The following is a 15922-nucleotide window of genomic DNA, read 5'->3' on the forward strand; positions in this document are numbered from 1 at the left end:
ATTAAAACACATAGAACACCCCAGCAACCAATAAAAACACATAGAACACCCCAGCAACCAATAAAAACACATAGAACACCCTATCAACCAATTAAAACACATAGAACACCCTAGCAACCAATTAGAACACATAGAACACTCTAGCAACCACTTAGAACACACAGAGCACCCTAGCAACCAATTAAAAAAACAAACACCCCAGCAACCACCCAGGACACCCCAGAAACCAATAAGAACACATAGAACACCCTAGCAACCAATTAAAACACATAGAACACCCTAGCAACCAATTAGAACATGATAACCCCAGCAACCAATTAGAACACACAGAACACCCTAGCAACCAATTAGAAAACAAACACCCCAGCAACCACCCAGGACACCCCAGCAACCAATAAGAACACATAGAACACCCTAGCAACCAATTAAAACACATAGAACACCCCAGCAACCAATAAAAACACATAGAACACCCTAGCAACCAATTAGAACATGATCACCCCAGCAACCAATTAGAACACATAGAACACCCTAGCAACCACTTAGAACACACAGAGCACCCTAGTAACCAATTAGAAAACAAACACCCCAGCAACCACCCAGGACACCCCAGCAACCAATAAGAACACATAGAACACCCTAGCAACCAATTAAAACACATAGAACACCCTAGCAACCAATTAGAACATGATAACCCCAGCAACCAATTAGAACACACAGAACACCCTAGCAACCAATTAGAAAATAAAAAACCCCAGTAACCACCCAGGACACCCCAACAACCAATAAGAACACATAGAACACCCTAGCAACCAATTAAAACACATAGAACACCCCAGCAACCAATAAAAACACATAGAACACCCTAGCAACCACTTAGAACATGATCACCCCAGCAACCAATCAGAACACATAGAACACCCTAGCAATCAATTAGAACACACAGAGCACCCTAGCAACCAATTAGAAAACAAACACCCCAGCAACCACCCAGGACACCCCAGCAACCAATAAGAACACATAGAACACCCTAGCAACCAATTAAAACACATATAACACCCCAGCAACCAATAAGAACACATAGAACACCCTAGCAACCAATTAAAACACATAGAACACCCCAGCAACCAATAAAAACACATAGAACACCCTAGCAACCACTTAGAACATGATCACCCCAGCAACCAATCAGAACACATAGAACACCCTAGCAATCAATTAGAACACACAGAGCACCCTAGCAACCAATTAGAAAACAAACACCCCAGCAACCACCCAGGACACCCCAGCAACCAATAAGAACACATAGAACACCCTAGCAACCAATTAAAACACATATAACACCCCAGCAACCAATAAGAACACATAGAACACCCTAGCAACCAATTAAAACACATAGAACACCCTAGCAACCAATTAGAACATGATCACCCCAGCAACCAATTAGAACACATAGAACACCCTAGCAACCACTTAGAACACCTAGAACCCTAGCAACCAATTAGAACGCGAAAACACCCCCCCAACCACTTAGACCTAGAACACCCTAGCAACCAATTAGAACACAAACACCCCAGCAACTAATTAGAACACAAACACCCTAGCAACCACCCAGGACACCCTAGCATCCACTTAGAACACCTACAACACCCTAGCACCCCCGAGGACACCCTGGCAACCACCTAGGACACCCTAGCAACCACCCTGGACATCCATGCATAGAAAACTACTGTCCTTGACTGAGCACTGCGCTGCTCTTTACTGAATGAACTGTATTTTTTAAATATATGTTTTATTCTGTATTCATGAAAAGATTTCTGTGCATTTTATTTTTCTTTCTCTTTATCATGTCTATGTAAAGCACTTTGAGTTACCACTGTGTATGAAATGTGCTATATAATAAACTTGCCTTGACAGAATACACCCCCTCCAAAAAACACCCTAGCAACCACCCAAAACACCCCAGCAACAAGCTAACAACCTAGTAACTTCCCAGAACTCTCACAAAAAAACTGAGAAACTCCCTAGCAACCCTCTAGTGCCCCCTAGCAACACCCTGACAACCACTCATAGCACGCTAGGATCGTGGTGATGAATTATGCAAACACTTCAATTTTACATTTCCTGAGGAAAATGTGCACAGTTTAGTTCTGCATCGCACAAACACTCACAAACACTTTTATTCACCCGCACTGAGAAGCAACATTCTAGAGAGAGAAATGAGGGAGAGGATTTACAAATGCATGAAGGAGAGGGACTGAAGAGGAAGACAGAGGAGAAATGGTATACAGAAGGTACGATGAAGAGAGGGAAAGAGAACAGACGGGAAACAAAACACAGGAAAGTATGCATAGAAAGCATCCTGACTCACTAGTGCTGATCCAGAGTGCAGTGAGTCTGTGTGTCATTATGTGTCAGAAATGGATTACTCTCAGATTAGAGCACACACACACACACACACACACACACACACACACCTCTCTCTTGCATGGCTTGCGGATAAATCTGTCGCTCTGGATGAGTGCACTGCAAGATGGAGACATCAAACAAGCCTTGTCTTTCTCGTTAAGATTTCATTACATCCAGAGACGCTCACACACACACATCCACTTAGCAGCATGAGGACTATGTCATTAAGTGCAGTTTTTCCATCAGAGAATTGTGGAGAATTCCACATGAGATGTCACATCACCACTGCCGCTTCTGAATCGCCCTGTTGAAGGCAGAGACGAGCGTCTGTCGCCCCATCTGAGAATAATCCAGCACATAAACCCGATTGCTCAAAGGCAGCTCTTTCATAGAGCGCAAGACTTCTCAGTGTGGAATTAATGTTTTTTTCCAAAGACATGAGACCATAGCTGACATTCTGTAATAGTACAGAGCTATGATATTAAAGATTAAAAATGAATAAAATTAGTTTGATCTTGGAAAAATTTGATTGGAAGTGTTCATGTTGAGATTTTTTGATTGCAGACACTAGACAAGACATAACTGAGATCTTTTTTTTCTCAGGAGAAACATCTGAGAAGCTCTTCATTTAATGTTATCATGGAGAAACAGCTGAGATATTACTGACATCTAACGTGATTTTTCTTTCATATAATTTGTCCTGAAAAGCACAAGAGGGTCCCTTTGAGCTCACAGCTCGAGAGCACTTGATTTTTCGAAGTTGAAAACAAAGATTATTTGAGTGTGTTTTACAAGAAGATGCTATTTTAGTCTTTTCACTTCAAAATGTCAATTTTTTTTTCAATGAAAAAAAAGTGTACTATTAAAAAAGGTTCTTCAGTGATTCTTTGTAGCAACTCAGAGAAGAACCCTGTTCAAATCTAGAACCAAAAACATTTTCTTATAGCATCTTAAGAAAAAAAAATACTATCATATAAAGTATCAAACACTGTAAAAAATGTTTTGGTTTTTTTCAAAGTTAAAGGATTAGTTCACTTCAAAATTAAAATTTCCTGATAATTTACTCACCCCCATGTCATCCAAGATGTTTATGGTTTTTTTTCTTCAGTCGAAAAGAAATTAAGGTTTTTGAGGAAAACATTCCAGGATTTTTCTACATTTATTGAACTTTAGCGGATCAACAGGTCGAAGGTCCAAATTGCAATTTCAATGCATCTTCAAAGAGCTCTACATGATCCCAGATGAGGAATAAGGGTCTTATCTAGTGAATCAATCGGTCATTTTCTAAACAAAATATGTATATACTTTTTAACCACAAATGCTCGTCTTGCACTGCTCTGTGATGCGCCACGCTTTTATTTTTTTATTAATCAAAATGGCCGATCGTTTCTCTAGATAAGACCCTTATTCCTCGTCTGGGATCATGTAGAGCTCTTTGAAGCTGCACTGAAACTGACATTTGGACCTTCAACCTGTTGAACCCCAGTGAAGTCCACTATATGGAGAAAAATCCTGGAATGTTTTCCTCAAAAACCTTAATTTCTTTTCTACTGAAGAAAGAAAGACATAAATTATAAGTGAACTAATCCTTTAATATGAGTAAATAAAATAAAGATTATTGGAGAATGTTTTACAAGAAAATACTATTTCAGTTTTTCTACTTCAAAATTTCGCTTACAGATCTTTTTGCCACACCTGCCACACCTGCCATGAAACATAGATTAATCCTTATTAAAGTTACAAAAGTTATTCAGTCAAGAACAATAAGTGATTGTTCTTTAATGTTACAAACACAGACAGCAGCAGGTAAATTAGGCTGCTGTCACTTTAAGAGCTAACGCATGGATCACATGTGTTACACATGTGTTTTCTTTTAAGTTTTACGTTGTCTTTTATGTTCATTTAAGACATAACTGACTATGCACAAAAAGATGTGAAAGAGAGCTCAATTCAGTATTAACACACAGCACTCGAGTAATGAATTGAGTTCCTTTTCGCATCTTCTTGAGCTTGAGTATTTAATTTGGCAAGGCTTAAACTTTTGTGAAGATGCAGCACTGCTCCGTCAACTGTCCCAAGCGTCATTCATGTTTCATGTTCTCACAATTTTGCATTGTTAGAATTCATAAAAATGTTACCGGCCAACTGGAGATTGGCACCGTTTCATATACTCGCCAACAACGATTTTTACTCACATTTGGAGTTTGGCGAGTGTTAATTTTAGGCCCTGGTCACTTATATTGCCAAAGAAGTTCATTAAACTTGTTTGAGTTATGCTGTCAAAACGTGGTATTTAAGTAATGTTATGTTATAATAACTTGATCGCTTTATTAATGACCACATTAGGGTTTACAGTGCATATCACAACAGAAACCTTAACCAAAAAGGTTCTCATTTGCCGTTATTGGGACTCTAAAAGGTTTTCCTATAGCATCAGCTGTTCAAGCCGTCAAGAAAGCTTTATTTTTTGCTCATTGTTCTACAGGTATTTTACAAACTGACGCTCCAGTAGCTGCTGTCAGTGCAGCACACAATGAAACAAATGTCACGAGTGTAATATTTGTTTCTCATTTAGTGCTAATGAGGCTTTCATTTTTTAATTCTCTAATCACCCTGGGGCGCATGACTTGAGTCAAATGAGCCCGAACCAAACATTCTGTTCGGAGGCGTAAGAACCCTCACGGTAAAACACATCAGAGACAGAGAGATGAAACCCTGAAGAACCAAGTGATGTTTATGCTGACTTTAAACAACAACTTAAGGTACTGAATATAACTGAAAAGCTACATTTCTGAAATGTTAGAGTTACAAAAGTCTTCATTGATCACTGTGGATTTTCCTCTCATCCTCACGATTAATCAAGCCTTATACAAATGAGAGATATTCACCCACACACACACAAACCAGCAAAACAATTCCTGTCTTCAACCCTCTGAAGCGCTGAATAGCCCCTCTGTCATGCCAGGAGTGTATAAACAGAATATATATCAGCTCTTTCCTTACAGTCCACAAAAACCTACTGTGATGGTACTATGGTATCTGATACCGTGGTTCCTAATGATCACTGTACTTGAATACCATGTTTACATGGTCACTCTTAAAAAATAAAGGTTCTAATTAGAATCATAGGCACTTGCAGTATGATGTCATAATAGAACCTTTGTAAAGTGAGAATTTTTTAAATAATAACAACAACCTTTAAAAATACAACACTATGCAATATTCCGACAATATTGCATATTTTATACAACCGCAGAACAATATTCATACAACAAATAGCCTATCAGCAATTTTCCTACAGTTCACTCTTACAAGATACAGCATGGTATTTACATGGTACACAGTGTCTAAATACCACAGTCATACCATAGCATCATGTCCAAAAAAAATCTTTTTTTTTTTTTTTGTAAACACCATCATTGACATATGCAGCCTTTAAAAAAATCTTTCTGTCATTACAACATTTACTATGGTAACCAGTTTCTGCCTGTTATTGTTTACACAGTAAAATTGTGTTAAATTGGTACGAGCCACCAATGTGAAAAGAAATTAAACAAAAATGACATCCCATATTAATTTATCATATACTTTGGCTGAAACTATGGTTTCCATGGTAACTTGTATAAGGGTGCAATATTGCAAAGAATATTAATCAAATTCAGCAAATACGAACCGCAGAACATTTTCCTTTTTCATGTTACGAAGTTACAGCCGGTGTGTGTTTGTGTACCTGTGTGTGTGTATGTGGATCTCTGTTGCCTTAGATACCACGACTGAAAAAAAAACATTACAGCCTCTCCTTCATAATCAATGACATTTGTATTAACGCATTAAAGCATTGACAAGACGCATCAATCACATTTTCTCATAACGCCAGGTTGTTCATGCATATTATAATATCAGTGATGGTGGATATGGGTGGTGTATTGATGATGAAACACATCCTTCATCATGCATTGGTAACTCACGCTTTTTTTGCGCAGGTTCAGTCCGTGTTTTAATAATCCAGGCAGATCTCTGATCTTCTGCTTGATCTGGACCTGATCCCTAGCGGTTCTGTTCCATCTCCAGCTCGATAGGAGTCCGTCCTCCGCGGTGCAGGGGATGCTGTCGGATTCCTCCATCATCATCCTTCACCTGCTCTTCACGCACACGGACACCGGAGCAACATTCCGCCGCCGCTCGATGGATCTCCAGCCGCCGCAATGAGCCGCTCAACCGAGAGAGGAGACAAGACCTGCCGTACACTGCTGCTCCACCCAGCGATCACACTCACACCCGCGCGCGCTCACGCTCACACACACACACACGACACACACGCTCACATACAAATACATTCAGCACTCACATCGCTGTCCAAATAGGACATTCAATAGTCACACTTCTGCATTAATATGAAACATGCACCTAAAAAGAAAACTTGGAATAAAATGCATTATATTTACTTTACATAAGAATCATGTAGGAACATGCCTAAAGGGAGGTTGTAGCTAACTTCTGAGGATAATCGCTTCTGAAGTTAAAACCCGTTTACCTTACTAAATGAGACATGATGAGACATGTGACACACTGAGAACTTAGGGCCAATTTTCAAATCGACATTAAACTATATTTTTCCAAACTGCTCTGTTTGTGGTCTTTATCATTTTGTCTGGAAATATGTCACCAAAACCAAGCCTTTAAGACAGAGAAATTTGGCAATGTGTGGCATTCCTCATGACCAGCTGTCAGGAATTGTACTTTTTAAATGGCAATTTTATGCGTCATTTTAACTGATAATTAAAGGGTTAGTTCACCCAAAAATGAAAATTCTGTCATTAATTACTCACCCTCATGTTGCTCCACACCCGTAAGACCTTTGTTCATCTTCAAAACACAAATTAAGATATTTTTGATGAAATCCAATAGCTGTCTAATTTAGCAACCACTTTCAAGGTCCAGAAAGGTACTAAAGACATTGTTAAAATTGTCAACGTACCTGCAGTAGTTCACCCTTAATGTTATGAGGCGAAGAGAATACTTTTTGTGCGCCAAAACACAACAAAAATAACGAATTTATTCAACAATGTCTTCTCTTCTGTGTCATTCTGCTACGTTGTTTATGTCCAGCGCTTCCAGGTTCTACGTCAGAATGGCGACTATTATTGGCCGGCTCCTATGTCAGCATCACACACATGCGTCTTAACGTGATCAGCTTCAGCCAATACTGAGCTGGTGTTCAGCCTGCACCATCTAGAGTCACCCTTTAAATGTGCATTAAGGCATGTGAGTGTCTCTCAATGATAATAGAAATATTGTAAATAAGAACCATCATTGCCTTTAATGTATATTTGAGGAATACAGGACTTGCTATTGATACACAATTGAGCAATTAAGACATGCTGCTGCTGTACAAAATAGCGTAGATTAATTACCCGTAGCAGATCTATACAGGTGGAGCTGGGGAAGGTGGGGGGTTTCTGAAAGCATGCTGCAAACTGCTACAGCAAATTCTGATCAAGTATTTGAAGGTTGAGCACGCAAGCTCATTGGCTACTGATACAGCAGGAACCAATCAGCTGTGCCCTATAGAGAATGATGTGATTGTAAGCAGATTGAGTTAAGGACCTGTCAGCCTGTGCCATCTAGAGTTTCATGACTGAACCTTGTATATATCCTATATGGTCATAAATTGGGCCATTAGCTGATGTGGGAGATAAAAGATTTTTTAATAAATTAATGAGATTATTTTGCAAATCTCAACATTTTCCACATCACAATATCATTCATGATACCTTACTTTTAGATGATCAAAAGCTGTATAATACCTGTACATATAACATTTAAAAAGTAATTGGCATGTCAGGGATTTTGTCCTGACCACCTTAGCAAATCATCAGACCAATCAAATAATTTGATGCATGTCAAGTACTGTTTAAATACAGTAGTTTGCAGTGATTGACCTATGACAACTCAGCCTTACATGACATCCCTCATGGGTTGCATTATTTTCATGTAATGCTAATTATAAATAATGTAGACAAATAATAATGAATGATATAAAAAAAGTTATTTAGTAATGAAAAAAAAAAAAAAAGTTTATCCATTAATCTTTTTATCCAACTGAAAAGGGAGGTTTTGTCCGATTTAACTTTGAGGGACAATTTTGTCAAATATACTCACATTTGCATGTGTAACCATGGTGTTTACGTGAGTAAAAGATAAATGGGCCAAATATTGTCTTCATTAAAACCTAAAAAAAACTAAGGATAAATCTGCACTAAAAGATAGCACATGTACCGGAAACATCTGTCACATCTTTCATTCTGATCTGGAACTTAAGCACTAAAAATCCATTGATCAGTGTGTTGTTGTAATTAATATTATTTTGTGCTGCAGTTTACTGATTTGGTGGCCTCAAATAACCCCCTTTTATATAATTCTTACCCTGTGTTTTCTAAGAGACACAGTCGAGCCAAAAACGATTTTTCCCAGCTGGTCTAGATCAATGAGACACTCAGAATCATTTAACCTCTTACTGACTGGCCCACAATAAATATCAGACTTCCTCTACACACACGTGTTAACAATCACGGAGAATTTTATTGCATTTGTATCATCTCTGATCTTTAGATTTGAGTTATAAATGCAGGGTTAACTATTCAATTAAATGTGTTAACATTAACAATCTTTCAGCAGAGCTTATAAATATTGTTTTGTATGGCTCATTGTTTTGTGTTTCTTTAATGTGTAATAAACTGAAACCCAGTTAAATCTTCTAAATGATCAGTGGGTCAGTTTTATATTAACTCTGCACCAAAATGACTGTATTATTACACATTCAAAAGGACACAGATCCGTCCTTAGCATCTAAGGACGCAGTCTTTCTATGACCCATATGTCTGAATAAATGAATCAGTGTGAAATCAATATCAATGTTCAGCAGTTCACATCAATAAAGCTGATTTGATTTTCAGGTCTGTGCTGTTTCTTGGGACGGTACATTACGGCATGTTAAAGTATTGATCAGGTTGTTTGTCTCTTATGACTGGTGTTCATAGTCCCTGATTCTGTACAAAACACATAGCATTTCTCCTGCATTGTGTAATGGAGTTATTGCTATAGTATGATAGATTTTGTTTTGTCAGTTACAAATATTTATTTCTATGTTGAGGCATTTTTTTTTCTGTTGAGGTCAGATCAGAAGTAGGTCTTTGATTTTACACAGGTTGTTTCGGGTGCTTTGGCATGTATTTGATGGTGGACGCCTGAGGTTGTTATCCATTAACACCCACTGCCAGCATGACACAGGTTGGCAGGCGTCCCCACTGCTCACAAATGCATGATGGGCCAGAAACAGTGCCGCCCCCTTCAGCCAGATTTATGAAAGGATTTGAAAGGTTTGCTTTAAAATTAAGCAAACCTTTCAAAATCCACAAGCACGACTTTGGAAAAAAGACGTTGTCTAATCTAAGAGGAGATTCAGCAGCAAAGCAGAGGACTGTTTCTCACTGTCGACTGTATGAAGTTGTTAAAAGCAAATGGTCGTGCTCGGCAAACCAGTATCTCTACATCTCGCATGAAAGAATAGCTGATGATCTGTCAAAATGAAAGATCACCTCTATACGGCTGAATAGAGCATATGCCTGGAGGACACGTGTGTGTGTGTGTGTGTGCGTCCCAGTGGAGTTCATTGGGTGATGTGTGTGTTGTGGGTGTGTCTCTCTGTGCTCTAATTTCAGGTGAAACACAGAGGTGTTAGATGACAAGAACCCCACATGGGAAGCTGGGCAGCACATTCAAAGCAGGTGTTCAGTCTTGAAGATCTGCAGAGGGAGACAGCGATTAAGTATCTGATGACATGGATGTAAAAAAAAAGGGATAAAAAAAGGAATATATACAGGATTCTACTGAAAATTCTATGAGAATTTGGAACATAAAGGATGACAGTGTGAAATAAAAGTTCTTTAAGAATCAAAAAAAGGAATTCTGGAAAAAATTGGAAAAAGAATTGTTACCATTGGGATATACAGTGGTGGTCAGAATTATTGGCACCCTTGGTAAATATGATCAAAGATGACTATAAAAATAAATCTGCATTGTTTATCCTTTTGATCTTTAATTCATAAAATTAGCAAAAAACTAACCTTTCATTGAAAGAAAAGAATTGAAAGTGGGGGGAAAATCACATTATGAAATAAATGTTTTTCTCCAAAACACATTGGCCACAATTATTGGAACCCTTTTATTCAATACTTTTTGCAACCTCCTTTTGCCAAGATAACAGCTCTGAGTCTTCACCTATAATGCCTGATGAGTTTGGAGAACACCTGACAAGAGATCAGAGATCATTCCTTCATGCAGAATCTCTCCAGATCCTTCAGATTCCCAGCTCCATGTTGGTGCTTCTTCTCTTCAGTTCACTCCACTCATTTTCTTTAGGGTTCAAGTCAGGGGACTGGGACGGCCATGGCAGAAGCTTCATTTTGTGCTCAGTGACACATTTTTGTGTTGGTTTTGATGTTTGTTTTGGATCATTGTCCTGATGGAAGATCCAACCACGGCCCATTATAAGATTTCTAGCAGAAGCGGACAGGTTTTGTTTTTTTATCTGTTGGTATTTGATAGAATCCATGATACCATGTATCTGAATAAGATGTCCAGGACCTCCAGCAAAAAAATAGGCCCACACCATTAAAGATCCAGCAGTATATTTAACCGTGGGCATGGGGTACTTTTTATCCATGTGTGCACCAAACCCATCTGGTGGGTTTGCTGCAAAAAAGCTCTTTTTTTAGTTTCATCTGACCATAGAAGCCGGTCCCGTTTGAAGTTCCAGTCTTGTCTGACAACTAAATATGCTGGAGATTGTTTCTAGATGAGAGCAGAGGATTTTTCTTGAAACCCTCCCAAACAACTTGTGGGGATGTAGGTGCTGTTTGATCATTTTTTTTAGGCTTTCTGAGACTCAAGACTCAACTAATCTCTGCAATTCTCCAGCTGTGATCCTTGGAGAGTCTTTGGCCACAAACTTTCCTCCTCACCGTGCATTAGGATGATTTAGACACACGTCCTCTTCCAGGCAGATTTGTAACATCTTTAGTTGATTGGAACTTCTTATTGAATTAAAGATCAAAAGGATAAACAATGCAGATTTATTTTTATAGTCATCTTTGATCATATTTACCAAGGGTGCCAATAATTCTGACCACCACTGTATGGAGATGCTCTGGATGTTGAACTTGATCTCCGGCTTTGATCTCCAGTCAAAAAGCCTCATCAAGTGTTTGACAATCCACTGCAAACTCGCAATCATATCTGATCAGGGTTATTATACTTAAACTAAAACCATGTAATAGTTAATAAAACATAAAAAACTTAAACTAATTTTATTTCAGCTTGTTGCCAAGAAATCATATCGCATTTTATTAAGTACAACAAACTGTACCAAAAATAGCTAAAATTAAACCTGAAATAAAAATTTATTTATAAAACTAGCCATTAAAAAAATGAAAACTAATTAAAAACATGACAAAATTACTAAAACTTTGAGTGAAATTAAAATGAAAAAAGGAAAATATAAAAAATAGAAACTAATTCAAACTATTAAAGGGGTCCTTGATTATGATTTCACTTTTTTAACTTTAGTTAGTGTGTAATTTTGAGCATAAACAACATCTGCAAAGTTACGACGCTCAAAGTTCAATGCAAAGGGAGAAATTTTCTTTTACAGATATCGCTTTTTAAGGACTACATTGAGCTTCTTCCTTGGTTAGTGACATCACAAACCCTAAAATTTACATAAACCCTGCCCCTGAGAACACGCAACAAAGGTTTGAACAATGTAAGGAACACCGTTACTGACAATCCTCACTTTGGCTGCGTGAGATTCTCCAGCTTTGTTGGTGTTGAGCAACCGAAGCGTGAGCTGTTAAAGCTCCGCCCTCTTCTGGACAGTGGGCCGGGAGCAGCAGCTCATTTGCATTTAAAGGGACACACACAAAAACGGCGTGTGTTTGCTCACACCCAAATTTGACAAGCTATAATAAATGATCTGTGGGGTATTTTGAGCTGAAACTTCAGACACATTCTGGGGACACCAGAGACTGATATTACATCTTGTGAAAAGGGACATTATAGGTCCCATTTAATAAAAATTCAGTGACACTAATATAACACTAGATCTGACTTCATTATGGTCTGAAACTCATCATTTGTGACCTAAAGGATCTTAATGGGAACAAAAGTGATATTATTATTATATAATTTTATTATAAAATGTTTATACTTTTATTATAAATATTATATTAAAATATAATTTATTATATTTTTTATGAAAACATTTTAGAATATTTCTCATACAATATATCTTATTATAGAATAATTTTAGAGGATTCTCATTTGATTCCGTTAGGACTTCTTGGGAAACAAATCTTTTTGGTGCTGTTTGTGGTACACAAATTACACACTTCACTTTTTGATGGCATGTGCGCATCTAATCATAAACGTATTTGTTAACAAAGTCAATGTCCCTCATGGGAGATGTATCTGCATGTTTTTCTGAGTCTGTTGTAATGTTCTGCTGCATTCAGACACAGAGTCTATTCTTAGAAAGGCTTATGATGATTAAAAATACTCTGTGCATATTCTGTGTAATCCCTCCATTGAAGTATTTACACACAGAGTCAATTTCTCTTTAGCACTGATATCATGTGATCTAATGACACGAGCTCAGTGCTCTTTAAAGTGTGATGGCCGCAGGCCCTGAGGCAGGTCCATTTAATACCACGCTGTTACACTGTATGTGTTCATACAGTATGGAAAATGCTGAAGTAAAACCCATGAATTGGTTAACTGTACATTACCTTACCATATGGGAAGATGACAAATGGACCTGAAAAAGAAACTTTGGGTTAAAATTTATATATTTGAAAAGGAAACATATATATTTTAATGTCTAGAATATATTTTGAAAATAGTTTGTCTTTGCCCATGATATTCCAGATACTTTTTAATTTGATTTTAACATTAACACAGTAAAACCAGTAATATTTTAAAATATTATTACTATTTAAAAGAACTGTTTTCTATGTGAATATATGTTAAAATATAATTTATTCCTGTGATAAAAACTGAATTTTCAGCTTCATTACTCCAGTAAGATCATGTGACACTGAAGACTGGAGTAATGATGCTGAAAATTCAGCTTTGATCACAGGAATAAATTACATTTTATATTCACATAGAAAACAGTTCTTTCAAATGGTAATAGTATTTCACAATTTTACTGGTTTTACTGTAATAAGGTGAGCAGAAGAGACTTCTCTCAAAAACTTATAAATATATGTATATATACATACACTGTGTATATAGGTTATGTTAGTACAAACTATTTCATGGAGTATACAGTTACAGTAGTAAGATGTAGTTCTGATCATGTATATCTAGTTTATATGTCACAAAATTTCATACAAAACTCTGAATATCTTTCAGTGATTTGATGTCACTAACCTTGCAAACTTTGGCAAATCCAGGAACGATATCATCCTTGAAAGATTTGCTTCGGGCAAACACAACTTTTTTTTTCCAGACAGACTGAAGAAAAACCCTGTGGGCCTTCACTCTTGGAATAAAGTCAGCCAATCGCATTAGAGCTTACTAGATTGAGAAAGTGCTCCAGTTTCATATGAAACATGCATCAAACAGTCGGAGAACGGACTGCGGGAGGCCCGTCTGATGCTGAGACTAGTGTGTGTCCACAGAGGAGTGTCTGCGTGTGAAAGTAAGACTGAATAAGAGAGTGAAGAAAGTCTTTCATCTTAAACCTTCTCCTCTCCAGTTACTGCTTGCACACACAGACAGAGATCTTCAAACACACCCTTGATTAAATATTGAAGAATGCCCATGGCTCTCTGACAGAACACAACCTCCAGAACTTCCAAAAAAGAGAGGAGATGAGTGCTGGTACCAACCCACAGAAAATGTTCCAGGTCAGCATCCTTGCCGACAACCAGACGGATTTTGCTTAGAGCTGATTTTAGAAGTAGTTAATGGTTGATGTTAGGACTATGATTGACAAGAATATTGTTCCAGGGCCAACAAAAGGTAAAATCTTGGTCAGGTTTTAAATTTTAAAATTATAATAAGCGTCATTACATTTAAAACAATCTGTAAGCTGAACTGGACATTACTGTTAAGAAATGTTTTACTGCCATCAAGTGGTTGCTTTAGAGAACTTTTGTTTATTCTGTCACAAAAGGTAAAATGTCCTGTTAAAAAAACAAACAAACAAACAAAAACAATCCATTTGGCATATAATCTAAAATGGCATACAAAACTGCACAAAAACTTTCTGTAAGTATATGCCATAAGTTACATTATATAGGCTAAGCTATATAATTTTGTTGTCACAGAAAGAAAGAAAGAAAGAAAGAAAGAAAGAAATGGGTTATTGTGGTCAATTTAATTTGAAAGTCAATTAGATATTTTTTTCAGGGAGGGAGAGTCCACCGAATTTTCTCTGTGTTTCAGATCTTAGGGGAAGCCATCAAAACCAGACAAAATCTTCCCAATCTTGACCTAAAGATTTGGCCAAAATTTGGCAAAATGGCGTATTTTCCCAACGCTGGTCTAGTGTTCTGGCTCGGCGAAGACGGCGAGTGAATATCGAGCCCAAAACGTATTTCAAGCCCAAAATTAGTCATCCTAAAGATGTTTTACACGAAAACCTTTTACACTTTTTAGATTTACAAGTTTTCTGTGACACAAAAATATGTAATGAAGTGATAATATCAATAGCCTACTTATTTTTTATCGACGTACCTGTCAAATACTGATCCCAACGGCAAGCAATCTAACGGTTGATCTGCTGTTGCTATAGTTACGGTTATGGCTTTGTTTCTATTGCGCGAGTTCTCGACCTATGAAAACGCGCGTTCTTTTTATATGTTTGATGAAACGTTTCTTATGTAAGATGTAAAAATAAACTTTTTAACACATTTATGTAGACCTACATTTTTGCTGTTTTACATCGCCGTTTTGCAGCAATTTGTAGGCCAATCCTAAACTGGGGGTTTCCTCAGGAGTTTCTAATGGGTTTTGGAAGTATGCAAAAAGTCTGTTTACATGACTTTCACAATTTGTTCTACAGCAACAAACTATATCAAACCTCAAATGTGAATTTTGAAGTCACTGTTTTTTGGTTTGTTTTGCTAATGCGTGTTGCTAAAACTTGTCTATAAGCACTACAGATGTCCGATTCTTCAAGCATCTCACATTCTTGCTAGCTGTAGTCCTCATTAAGCAGAACATATGAGTAATGTTTCCTTTATAGCCTGCTGTATTGATGACAAACAGATGTGAAATGCAGCATGCATCTTCATTTAATGCATCAGCTGCATATGAGAGAGTGACAGTGAGTTTTTGCTGTGGCTATAAATGGAAAAAAAATACTTAGCTCAGCAAAACTTAGACATTGCAGCTTGACCTTTGAACTGTTTCTACATAGCAACTGAAAAGATCATAGGCTCTTTGT

The 15922-nt window shown here is 37.4% G+C and overlaps 1 protein-coding gene across 2 annotated transcripts in view; it reads right to left on the reverse strand.

Moving 5' to 3' along the window:
- rapgef5a (Rap guanine nucleotide exchange factor (GEF) 5a) overlaps window positions 1-7093 on the reverse strand; it is a 71594-nt gene extending 64501 nt beyond the window's left edge. Inside the window, exon 1 of one of the 2 annotated variants that reach the window (XM_051873825.1) lies at window positions 6378-7093. In XM_051873825.1, the coding sequence (XP_051729785.1) occupies window positions 6378-6539 (162 nt within the window). In that variant the 5' untranslated portion in view covers window positions 6540-7093. The remainder of the gene's footprint in view (window positions 1-6377) is intronic. The other variant, XM_051873824.1, reaches the window with a different exon arrangement.
- Window positions 7094-15922: the final 8829 nt, after the last annotated feature.

The sequence above is a fragment of the Ctenopharyngodon idella genome, chromosome 19 (assembly GCF_019924925.1).
Source record: "Ctenopharyngodon idella isolate HZGC_01 chromosome 19, HZGC01, whole genome shotgun sequence".
NCBI lineage: Eukaryota > Metazoa > Chordata > Actinopteri > Cypriniformes > Xenocyprididae > Ctenopharyngodon > Ctenopharyngodon idella.